Below are 12891 nucleotides of genomic sequence, written 5' to 3' on the forward strand. Positions count from 1 at the left end.
GTATGCAAACTTGCAAAGGATGGGCTCTACCATGCAGTTCTGGCTTCTCCTTTTTTCAGGAAAAGGAACTATATAAATGAATGGTCAAAACCCTGTGGCTTAATGTAGTAAATCACAATAGAGTACGCCCCCTGAATCAATGGCGTTTTGGTGAGTCAACTCCTCTACAAATTCAGTTGATTTAAATAGGCTTACTCTAATTGCAACTTACTTTAGCACAGTAAGTTGCAGTTAAGAGTAGGCTTATTTGAATTAATGGAACTTATGGAAACCTCACAAAATCTTCATTGATTCAGTGGACCTACTCTAGTAGACCTTTGGGTAGAGTGGGCGGCATATAAATTAAATAAATAAATAAATAAATAAATAAATAAATAAATAAATAAATAAATAAATAGTGTGATTTATTATTTATTTATTATTTTATTTATTTATTTATTGCATTTATATGCAATATATATTTATTTATTGCATTTATTTATTGCATTTATATGCCGCCCATCTAGACATAGTCTACTCTGGGCGGCTCACAATTATGCTAAGCAATTGGATGTTGGCCAACATCTTACAGTGCAATCCTATGCATTGCAAGCTTGGAAGTAATCCCCGAGGAGGATACTGGCAACCAAGATGATAAAGGGTATAGAAATCAAGCCTTATGAGGAACAATGTGAGTCTGGGGAATGCTGCGAAGTTAGAACTAAATAGTTCTAACTTTTTGCTCCCTCATTCATTTTGAACTTCACATTGCAAAAGGCACAGCCAACAAGGACAATCATAAGGGATTCTGGGAGCTGTAAGTCCCCCCCACACACACACACACACCTATCTTCCTATCCAGGAATAAAGATATTGCAGAAAGCAAGGCATGGATGGATACAAACATATGCACATGCCATTTGTATGTTCCTATTTGCAGTCTTCACATTACTTCTCCCATTCATGTTCAAAACAACCATTTTCCAGAAGTTACTAATTCTGACTTCCACTCATCCTCCAACAAAGGCCTCTTTTAAAAGGTATAATAGGAATGCAGCATTAAATGGTTTTGCGTTTTTAAGCCCTTCTGCAGCCATTCCATGAACAACAACTTGTGTGAATTCATGCCAGAAATCAGCCTATACATATCCACTTATCACCATGCTGGCTCTTGATGCTACAGTGAGTTTTCTGTTGGTGCACTTTTAATGGATTTTTCTCCTCGTCCAGACAAAGGCATGCAAAATTATGCTTCAGCAATGTGACTGCGGAGGAAGAAACAAGGCCTCGACTGTAAGGAACAATCCATCACATCTTAGAAAACTTTGCTTTTTCTCCATAACTCCACTGGCACATTTATTTTATTAACCCAGTGAAAATATTAACATTTGTGATGGCATTTAGAAAGAAGAGAGGAAAGGAGACTGACTATCAAAAGAATCTCTGAAGAGTCTTGTGCTACCTGTAAGACTGCCAAGTTTTATTTGGCATAAACTTTTGGACACTGCACTTCTTCCGAAGCAACATCTGAAGAACCTCTGGAGAGGCATCCTTTAGTTGTATCTGATGAAGTGAGCTTTAGTCCACAGACGCATATGCCAAAACAAAACATGGTCACCTTAAAGGTGCTACAGAACCCTTTGCTGCCTTTTCTGTGACAGGTACCCCCACTGAAATCACAGATTTGAGACTTGTGGATCAGCTACACTAGGAGCCAAGGAACTTCAGTCTTGTGTTAAAAAACCACACAAATCAACATGTTTAATTTACAAACCTATGATGTACAGTCCAGCTTGATTATTATCACTGATTATAGAGCATCATCTGTATGAGTAAGAATTTACAAATTATATGCAGGTTCCCTGCCTACAAGGAACTTAGCAATGTACAGTTTGTCCAAGAAGTAAAAAAGCATATGGGGGAGAGAAACAGACAGCATAAGACACAGTTTAATCATATGTGCTGAAACTTGGATTCAATGCGATATGGGGCAGCGATGCACCAGGGATCAGTGTGATGCCCTGCTTGAGCACCAACCTTGATCAGAAGTAGTTCAGCATGCTTTTCAAGAATCCCAGCAACAGAGTGCTGTCCTCTGAAGATGCCGGCCACAGAGACTGGCGAAACGTTAGGAAGAACAACCTTCAGAACACGGCCAAAGAGCCCGAAAAACTCACAACAACCATTAGATCCCGGCCGTGAAAGCCTTCACGAATATATCCCAGCAACCACTTGGCATCAGGTGGTCAGTGCAAAATTGCCCAGTGCCTCACCTTAGGGGTGGAGAATATGTGGCCTTCATCCCTTAAATAGCTATACTGCTTGGCACCCATGGGTACAGTACTTTCTGATCTACTTTCTATCCATTATACCACTTTGGAGAATTTTCATGTTGTGCTTTAGCTACTCTTCGCTTTTAACAGATTCAACTTCTCTAAGTTAAAAAAAAACTCAGATCAGTACACAAATATGCTCTGATCTATGCTGAAGTCTTGCAAAGAGTAACAGCAAGGGGGGAGAGAGAGAGAGAGATGGATTAGCTGGAGATCTTGGACAGATATTTCAAGTTAAGTATCACTGAAATGCATGTATTTATATATGTATTAATGCAAGTCACCTGAAACAAAATCTTTGGCCTCCACAGATCTCCAGCCAATGGAACCAGCTCCCCCACACACACACACACACACATCATGCCTCCAGTAATTCCTCTGCATGCTTCAGTGGCAGCTATTTTATCCTTAAGTCTACAAATATAAAAAAGGCATACTTTTTTTTTTTTGGTCTTCCAAGCCCAAGAGATCAAAGTAGCAAGTGAAAAGGAAACAGCGCTCAAATGCAGACGGAATTAAAAGACAAGGGGGGGGGGGAGGGAGGGAAAGAGGCCGGAGTTTAAAGTCCCCAAATCGAATCCATCTGGAAGCCAACGGGAGGGGGGTTAGGAGCGCTCGTCGGGGGTACCCCAGGCGCACATAAGGGCGCGCGCGCATACACACACACACACACACACACACACACACACACACACCAGGAAAGGGGGGGGGAGAGAAAGAGAAATAAACCTACATATACAATCTTATTTTTATTTTACCTTGGAGATTTTGGACTCGGAGATCCGTAATCTGCCCGATCAGCTCCTCCCGCTGAAACCAGTCCCATTCGCTCCCAGCCATGAAGGATCGGGCAGAGAGGTGGCGGGGAAGGGATCAGGAAGACCAGGGCTGCAAAAAAAAGGGGGGGGAGTCCTCCGCGCCCCCAACTCCGGAATACACTCAGACGTGGGGAGCAGTAGGAGAGCGCACGGACGAGAGAGAGACCCAAACAGCAGCCAAGGCGGGGAGGGGGTGCGGGCGGGAGGTTGGGAGGGAGGGAGGTCAGGCACGGCTTTGCCCAGCCGCCGGAGGGAGCGGAGAGTTGGCCGTTAAGGATAGAAGGTGGTGGTGGCGGCGGCTGCGGGGGGGGGGGGTTGCGCGCTCGGAGCCACTGAGCGCACGGAGGGATGGTAGGAGGAGGAGGGTGGGTCAAAAAAGCAACACCCCACACTCACACAGCAGCACAGGGCTGAAGGCGTGCGAGGGGGGGGGGGAGATGAAAAAGTTAAAAGGGTGAGGGAACAGCTCAGGACGCTTCTGGGAACCCGCCCCCCCCTTTTCTTGGTGGGCTCAAGTTTTGCAAGGGCGGAGGGGAAGCCGGCGGTTGCGAAGTTGCATCTTGTGATCTGACGCAGCCGCCGCGCAGGTTTGTGTAGGGATCGCCGGGGAGGGGACTCCTACACAGAGAGAGACGACGAGGCTCCCGTGTACTGTACACACACACACACACACACACACACGAACAGCACCTGGGTTAATGTTTACCGGGAAGCAGGGCGCGTAACGCTCCCACCAGGCACTCCTTCGCACGCCTCCCTCGCCTGCCCAGCCTCGCCTCCGCCAGCCCTTCCTTCCCCCCCCACACGCTAGGAGATAAAAAATAATAATCTGACTAATCGTTTTTCAGGTGCTAATTGTGAGGTAGGTGGGTGAACGGGAGGGAAGGAGGAAGCGCCGAAAAATAAATTAAAGCCAAGCGGAAACGCTGATTAACATGATCAGCCCACCACACACACACATCAGGAGGAGGAGCGCCTCATGAAAAGGATGATGATGATGATGATGATGGAGGATCTCTATATTCCCGCGTGGGGACTTGGAATCGAACGGAGAGAAGACAACAAAACCACCCGGTGGGGGTGGGGAAGAGAGGGAGGAGAAAAAGAAGCGGGCAGCTCGGGCGAAAGAGCAAAAAAAGGATTTTTTTTTTAAATGCTCCAACCTGTAGGCTCTGAGAGCGTCCAGGGTTAAAGAAAGACGAGGAAAGGAAGGGAAAAAATGAATATCTAAAAATGCCCGGAAGAAGACTTCGAGTGCATTGGGTAATTCCAGAACGACGTGTTCTGGGCCTCCCTCCTTCCTTTAACAAGTAGCGCGAGGGAGATGATGGCCTCTGTTACTTAACTGCCTTCATTTCTCGGTTTCATTTCTAATCATCTGTTGCTTTTTCATGCCGTTTGTATGAAGCATATGTAAAGTTTCAGATCTGGTTATTAGGGCGCATTCAGTGACAGGACAGAAGCGGTTTAATGGGTTCTGCAGGGAGAATCGCCTCGTAGTCCCCCAGTAAGCCATGAAATACAGTACACAGGTATAATAAGCCTTATAAACGTGCAATATCATCATCAGTACATACATCAATAACTCATCTTTTTACACTATTTTATGGTTATAAAATAGTTGCCTCCCTTGGCAGACCTTGATCTTTGTTCCATAAGCAACTCTTGGATTTCGTCCAAGTCTGCCTGCCTTATCACCCTAGATGATGATGATAATAATAATAATAATAGTGTGCAGTCAAGTCAATTCTGACTTAAGGCTATCTTTTTCAGGGTTTTCTAGGCAGACAGTACTCAGAAATGGTTTACCATTTTTTTCTGGACGCATCTGTGGACTGTGCGGCTTGCCCAAGGCTACACAGACTGGCTCCTTCTAGGATGCACAATGGAGAACTGAACTCCCAACCTCTAGCCCCCAGTTCACCAGCAATAGCCCCATCTTGCATCTGCTAATTAACAGTTTGATAACACCATGTGTTAAGGAACCATTGTCACCTTGACTACAGTGGACCCTCGACTTACAGACGGCTCGACTTACAGACTTTTCGAGTTACAGACTTCTCTGGCCGCAAAATTTAGATTCGACTTGCAGCCAGAGAATCGACTTACAGACCAGAAAAAAACCAAAATGGAACAAAATTAGAATAAAAACTGCCAGTTATGGGATTAATCGGTTTTCAATGCATTGTAGGTCAATGGAGATTCGACCTACAGACTTTTCGACTTGCAGCCACCATTCCAATATGGATTAATTCCGTAAGTAGAGGGTCCACTGTAGTATGTACATCCTCACACAAACATTAATCTCACAACTAGGTAATAAATATAGGTGATACATATTTGTACTCCTGTATCTAAAGAAGTGGATTGTGATGCAGGAAAACTCACACTGAAATAAATTGGCTAGTCTTGCAAGTACTACAATATTTTGCCTTCCTGTCACTCTTTTTTCTTTTCTTTTCCCCATTTTCTTTTGCTAGCATAACCATCCTCACTATCTAAAGCTCAGCACAAATTCTATAGGGCCCAATCAAATGACTGTTAATTGAGAAGATCACTTGTGCTGTTCTGGGACCTCTTAAGACTTCAGGCTTTTCCAAATGACGATTTTGTTATCTTATAGGAATGTGCTGTCGTACATCATTTTTTGCAAGCAATCCAAATTCCATCACTGCCGAGAGCAACAAGAAAATAGCAATTATCATTTCTCAGCAGCATCCAAAGTGCAACATTTTGCTGCTTTGCAGATTTCCCCACAGTAGCACTCTTGTTCCTATTTGGAGCACTGGGTGGAATGTCATGAGAGCATTGGGGGCATTAACCCAGAATTATCTGTGATATCACAGAGAGCAGATAACACACTTCCCCTTTCCGCATGCATGCTAAGTGCTGCTGGTAGCCTCAATTTGACCCAAAGTTTTCAGACGTTTTCTTCTTCCTTCCTCAGGGTCATCAGGGGAAGAAGCTAAATTTCTGGAAAGCAGGGGAAGGAAATGGCATCCGAGTCATTTTTAAGCATGTATATTTGGGTGCAGGCCTTGGAAAAATTACTATTTGAACGACAGCTCCCATAATCCCCAAACCTGGGGATTTCTGGGAGTTGTGTACCAAAAATGGAATATGTCCTAGCTCTGTTTGGAGGGACGTGGTGGCGCTATGGGCTAAACCGCAGAAGCCTGTGCTGCAGGGTCAGAAGACCAAGCAGTCGTAAGATCGAATCCACGCAACGGAGTGAGCGCCCGTCACTTGTCCCAGCTCCCGCCAACCTAGCGGTTCGAAAGCATGCAAATGCGAGTAGATAAATAGGGACCACTTCGGTGGGAAGGTAACAGTGTTCCGTGTCTAAGTCGCACTGGCCATGTGACCACGGAAGATTGTCTTCGGACAAAACGCTGGCTCTATGGCTTGAAAACAGGGATGAGCACCGCCCCCTAGAGTCGAACACGCCTGGACAAAAATTGTCAAGGGGAACCTTTACCTTTACCTTTACTGTTTGGGATGAGCATATGTAAACATGCATGAGGATGGGGAAGAAGGCAGGAACGGAGACTGTGAGCTGGGTGGCCTGGTGAGATCAGCCTCTCTTGACAGAGCCAATTCTAGAACACATAGCTAGAAATGCCTTGGGTGCCCCTGTTCACTCTTTCCTGCCGGTTGGTTGGGTGTTGCTGCCAAGATATGCAGCATGTGCAGAACATCACAACCTGGCAAAATAAAGCTCTGTGTCACTGATTTTTGTCAAGAACAGATGATCTCACACTGGACACTGAAAAAGAAACATATATTAAAACTAAATGGTGGGGGTTCGTTTTCATAGTTAATACCAAAATCACCTGTAGAATATACTATTCCCCAAGACATGAACTGCTGGATATTTCAGTGGCTTAGGTCTCTGGCTGTGGAGCCAAAGGTTGAGATTTCAGTTCCCCCTGTGCCTCCTTGACAGGGGTTGGACTCTGTGATTCATAGAGTCGCTTTGAGCTCTGCAGTTCAAACACTGTTGTTATTGTTACACTACCATAGACCAGGACTTGCCCTTGTGAGCGAAGGAAGGAAAGTGAGCTGTCCTCACAGACATCTAAAGAAGAAGAAAGTGAGGGATGCGCTGTGGGCGAATTGATCAAACTGGACGATGAAGAAGGAGGCACTAATAGAGCGATAGAGGTGTTTTTAGCGGAGAGGACAAAGGACTGGGGGGAGGAGTCAGGAGACTGGAGATGGGACGAGGTTATAAAGGAGGAGAAGGGAGAGAAAGGGGCAGAGGGGGAAAAGGAAGAGAAGAGTACGCAAACAAGAGAGACGGGAGTAGAGAGAGAGAAGATTGCAACATTAGTAAAGAATTTTCCAAACTTAATGAAGGAAGATGGCCTGTTGCCTCTACCGAAAGAAATAAGCAAAGTTGAAGCTTGTGAGTTCTCAAAGGGATGGAGACCGGGAGTGGGTTCGGCTTCTCGCCCAATGATGGACAGAGAAACCCTTGGTGGAGCCAGCCCTTTCCTACCCAGGCTGGAGGGGTCTGTAGTGGTCCATCCTTGTTGCAGGACTTCCTGCTCAGTTCTGACTGCGTCGGCCGCGAGTCTGAACGCAATCGCTCGTTTTGGGGGGAAGAAATAGTGAAAACCAAAGATGTAATGCCTGGGGTAAAACCCAAGAAATATAACTTGTTAACGAATGAAGAGTTGCCGGACCCGTTTGGTCCAGAGTTACTTGATGAAAAAGTTAATAAAACAAACCCGTTTTTGACCGTTACATCGACTCCTGCGGTTATTCCCGCCGAATCCCTGGGTCCGCCCCCCACACAGAAAGAACCCAATCACAGCCCTGCAAATGGTTTGGACCTCAGTTCTCTGAAAACCCAACTAGTATAGCTGGTGGTGAGGAATTATGGGCATTGTAGTGCAAGCATTTGGGGGGCCAAAGATCCCCCACTTGCTTTATAGACAACACACACAACAAAACCTAAGCCATTGAACCTAACTCAGCACTCCATTCAGGTTCATATTCAAGCTGACCATTCTTGAGTTCGCCTTGCCTGCTGTCAACAATATTGAACACTCCTTCCGTGCTTTCCTTTGTGCCCGTATGGGAGCTAGCCAGAGGAGGAGGCAGTTGTACACCCTATCTCTCCATGCCTCTTTCAGACTGACATGTTGATGCACAGAATTGTTGATGTAGCAAACAGTGTGTTTCATTCACTGCCATTACCTAGAACCATAGGAGGCTAACTTTACCCTTAGTCAGGACTTGGGTCCATCTAACTCAGTATTGTCAACTCTGACTGGCAACAGCTGCCTGAAATTTCAAGTAGAATTTCCTAGGCCTATCAAGAGAGTCCTGATGATGTCCATGCTTAGTCTGAGACAAGATCAGTGTCCAGGGTAGCAGCTCACGGCTTAATCACACCTGCCAAAAGAACTCCAGTTATACCAATTCTTTCCATACCTGTTGTACTCATACATTTATTTTCCCAGTCACATGGCATATATGCCAGGAAGAGCATTCAGATTGTTTTTAATTTTATGTATTTATTTTTTGATTTGATTTGATTTGTATCCTGCCCATCTGGTCTATATGACCACTCTGGGCAATTCATGAATCGATTCATTTTTTCCTATTTGAATAATTATAGCAGGATAGGTAAAGGTAAAGGTTCCCCTTGACAATTTGTCCAGTCATGTCCGACTCTAGGGGGTGGTGCTCATCTCCATTGCCAAGACGTAGAGCTAGCGTTTGTCCATAGATGCTTTCCGTGGTCATGTGGCCAGCGTGACTAGACATGGACCGCCGTTGCCTTCCCACCATGCTGGTACCTATTTATCTACTTGCATTTTACATGCTTTCGAACTCCCAGGTTGGCAGGAGACTGCTAGGTTGGGAGGATACACTGCTCTTAATTTTGTATTGATTAATTTTTTCTATTGTTTCTTGGGGCAGTCAGCTTCCCCTTGTCCCTTTTAAAAATAATAACAAAAGTGATACATTGACAATGCTATAGAGAGGTTGGAGCCTTCTCCCCTCCCCACCTTTCCCTTCCCTCCTTTACCCGACCCCTTTCTTTGTAATTTAAATCAGGGAATGTCTCTGCTCAAGCCTTATTTCACCTGCAAGGGAGGGGAGAAGGCAGTGTCCTTCGAGCTGTCTCCTTCTGAGCAATACATTAATGCTGATTTTTCGATATATCTTTAAAATAAAAATTAAATTAAAAAGGGTACAAGCCCAGAAACCCAACTCTTTTTTAAAGGAAATAATTCAAGAGGAACATTCACACAGGCTGAAGCGATAAGAAATAAAGTGATTCCTCATTGGTACAAAATAAAACAAAATTGTGAAATCGGTATAACTTGGGTTCTTTTGATAGGCCTGATCAGGCTATCAGTTAGGTGCTGCTAAACACCAAGTAGACCCTTTGGAAGGCTTACTTCCTGGCAGTAAACAAATCATTCTTCTCTAATGATAAGGCTGCACTTGGACTATTGTGTACAGTTCTGGTCGCTGCACCTCAAAAAAGACATAGTGCAGCTGGAAAAGGTGCAGAGGATAGAGACTAAAATGATGACTGGACTGGGGCACCTTCCTTATGAGGAAAGGCTACAGAGTCATCCACCAGAGCTGTTTTGAATGGTTGAGGGTATATCACATTCTGCTCCACAAGCTCATAATGCAAGACTACAGGACCGCTCACTGTGAAGAAACTTGATGTTTTTACAACCTGGCATGATGCCTGGAGCAGGTGTGGTTGAGAGGAACCTCTCTGGACCCAGGTGACTCAAATTTATACAGCACTAACCAAATACTTCCCTCATGCCTCTGAATTCAAAGAGATCCCCACCTCTCTGCTCAGTGCTTTTTTTCCTCTCTTGAGTCTGCTGAAGTCTGTTGCTGAAAGCAGTCATGTTTGTAAGGGCCAAATGATAAGAAAAGGAGTTGACTACTCTGGGGAATTTGAAGCTATTCTGCTCTGTGAATCCTTGCACTGTTGTGCAGCTAAAGGAATTTAATCAAAAAGTTAAAAATCTGCAGCAAAACTACATGACACTTTGCAGAGAAAATTGCTCTGACTTAGATACCGTGATTGACACAGGTCCTGTGGATGTAACTTTGGCAGTTGTTTGCCCTGCTATAATGGATCAATTCCAGTTGGATGAGATTCTTGAGAGGTGAGAACCATCAAATTTGGATTGGATCCTTGTCAATCCTTGCTTGTAAAAGCAGCCAGTAGGGAACTGGCTAAGGAGGTAAGGAGGGTGATGAATACTTCCTTTCCTGGCAACGTGCTGGACAGTGGTTTTTGCTCAGTAAGACAAATATTCTTTCTGAACACTCAGGTTTACTGCTTGGGTGTACTCCTGGGTTTAGCCCTAAGCCTGGGTGCTCAAGTCTTGGCAGTGTCTGGGAAAGTGTATGCAAAGTTAAAGCTGGCAGTGTCTGGGAAAATGTATGCAAAGTTAAAGCAACTGTGCCAGCTGCGCCCATTCCAGGAGGTATCTGACATAGTTACACAGGCAATACTGTCTTAGCTACAGTACATCTTGACTGGATTATTGTAACATCATATTTGTTGCCAAACACTGCTTTTGGAAAGCGTTTGGAAACCTCAGCAGGTCTAAGATGCTCTGGCTAGCCTGCTGACCACGGTTGATCCAACGTTCCTTGTTACCACTGCTTCACCAAGGACCACTCCATTCCAGGCGCAATTGAAAGTGTTGGATATGACCTATAAAGCCATCTTCAGACAGCTTTGATCCAGGCTGTCTAAAGCACCCTATCTCCCCATGTTAGCCTCCCTGGATTTTGAGATCTTTGGAGGAGGCCTCTCTCTCAGTCCCGCCACCCTCACAGACTTGGTGGGTGGTCACAAAGAAGGGTATTTTCAGTAGCTGCTCCCAGATGAGGACGATTCAACCGCCTAGAGAGAAAGGGTCTTTTTTTGTGGGTGTGGGTTGGGGGCAATCTACTTTTTAACCTTTGCATAATTTGCATTTAAGACTTTTGTTGTTGTTGTTCCTTAGTTGTTTTAATGCAACAAGTTTCATGGCTTCTTAAATCTTTTAATACATTGTTGTTGTAGCAGCGTTTGTCTTTCGAGTATTTTGTAAGCAGACTTGACACCCTTTGTTGGGAGAAAGGTGGGATAAAAAAGAAAGAAGGAAGGAAGCTGAGAGAGCATGTTGGGGTTGTTGTGTTTTATTTTGTAAGGTGCCCAGAGTAGTTGGTGTTCACTAATGAGGCAGTGGAGCCAGAGGTGGGGAGTTCAGTTCCCCATGGTGTGTCCTGTGAGTAGAGTCAGCCTGTGTGGCCTTGGGCAAGCTGTGTAGTCCCCAGAAGAATAGAATGGTAAATCATGTCTGAGAATTCTCTACCTGGAAAAAACTTGAAAAGGTTGATTTGAAGGCACATGATTATATAAGCCAAATAAATAAATCAAAAGAGAAATGAACGAAAAGCATGTCTACCATATTTGATGTGTATCCTGTCCCAGTGGTTGACAGCCCCAGCATCTTCTTAGCACCACAGATCCCATAATGTCCAGTGTTAACTTCAGGCAAGGGCAGGAGATGAGAAAGTTCCTTAAAGTGGTCTGCTTCATTTATGGATGTATTTATTTATTCATTTTGCTGGCAACACATCCCAGCCAGGGAGCCGAGTGGTTACAACAGAGGGAGAAGCTCAAGTGAGCGAATAAGATTATATAGATTGCTTCTAATTATGATTTAAGGGGAATGTTCCTCAGAAGCAGCCCTATCCTTTTGCAAATGTGGTGGAGGACAGCACATGGGGTGGGGGCGGAAAAGATTTTTCTTGAGCGCTGCTAAATAAGTAATGCCCAGTAGCAATTGAAATAAATATTTCATTGTGCAGTTTAAAGCTTTTCTGTCTTGACTGTGTGTGCTTAATGCATGATCAAGTGCATCAGAGGCCCATGTGCACCATGCTTCTGTGTGAATGCATTTGGACGTAAGACCCATCAAGATTAATGTGGCTTAATGCTTAGTTAGTTTGCATGGGCTGGAGTCTGTCACATTCTTTGGGGGTGTGATTCCTTGCTACTTTACTGATGCCACAACAAAAGGGACTGCTAGGAATGAGTTCCATGAAAGCCTCATGGAAAGCAATGGCGCAGCGTCGTTCTAATGATGTTCACTTTGAAGGGAGTCCCTGTCAAATTCAGTGAGAGAGACTCTTTAGTGTATTTAGCTATATAATTTTTGGATGCAATCCTAAGCTCATATATTCAGAGGAACATCATTTCTAAGCAGAAATGTGTGGAATTGCCAGAGAGTTGTGGAACAGAACAGCCTGAAGGACTTTTCCAAATAACCTGTTTGTTGTCAAATATACGTAGAATGGAGATTGTTTGCAGACTGTATTGGTGCTACCTGAGTACTGTTTGTTCTCTAACTAATACAGCTCTTATGATCCGGGAGGGCTACATGGAATGCAGTCATGCTGCATAGAGTGTAGACAGAATTTGGACAAAAATCCTTAATAACTTTAAGCAAGAGCAACTTTGTCCTACTCTCTGCTTCCAGGCATGAGAAGGGCCATCATGTGCACAGGGACATACAGAAGTAGAGTTCCAAATGAGGAGTGAGCCAAGATAACCTTTTCCAGGAAGGAGCTCCATGCAGTCCCTTCATGCAGGGATATGCATTGGAGTTATTGCAAGTCTCCCAAGCTGCCTTTAGAAGGTTTGGCTGGGGTGACTATCAGTCTATCCAGGACTAATCAATTGTTCCTTCCCTGCCTCTGAATTTAAAGAG

At 44.6% G+C, this 12891-nt stretch overlaps 1 protein-coding gene across 2 annotated transcripts in view; it reads right to left on the reverse strand.

The window, feature by feature from the left end:
• The window catches only part of CLMN (calmin), an 89614-nt gene extending 86236 nt beyond the window's left edge, over nt 1-3378 (reverse strand). Inside the window, exon 1 of one of the 2 annotated variants that reach the window (XM_072986622.2) lies at nt 3071-3378. In XM_072986622.2, the coding sequence (XP_072842723.2) occupies nt 3071-3152 (82 nt within the window). In that variant the 5' untranslated portion in view covers nt 3153-3378. The remainder of the gene's footprint in view (nt 1-3070) is intronic. The other variant, XM_072986624.2, reaches the window with a different exon arrangement.
• Nucleotides 3379-12891: the final 9513 nt, after the last annotated feature.

The sequence above is a fragment of the Pogona vitticeps genome, chromosome 1 (assembly GCF_051106095.1).
Source record: "Pogona vitticeps strain Pit_001003342236 chromosome 1, PviZW2.1, whole genome shotgun sequence".
NCBI classification, from domain to species: Eukaryota; Metazoa; Chordata; class Lepidosauria; order Squamata; family Agamidae; genus Pogona; species Pogona vitticeps.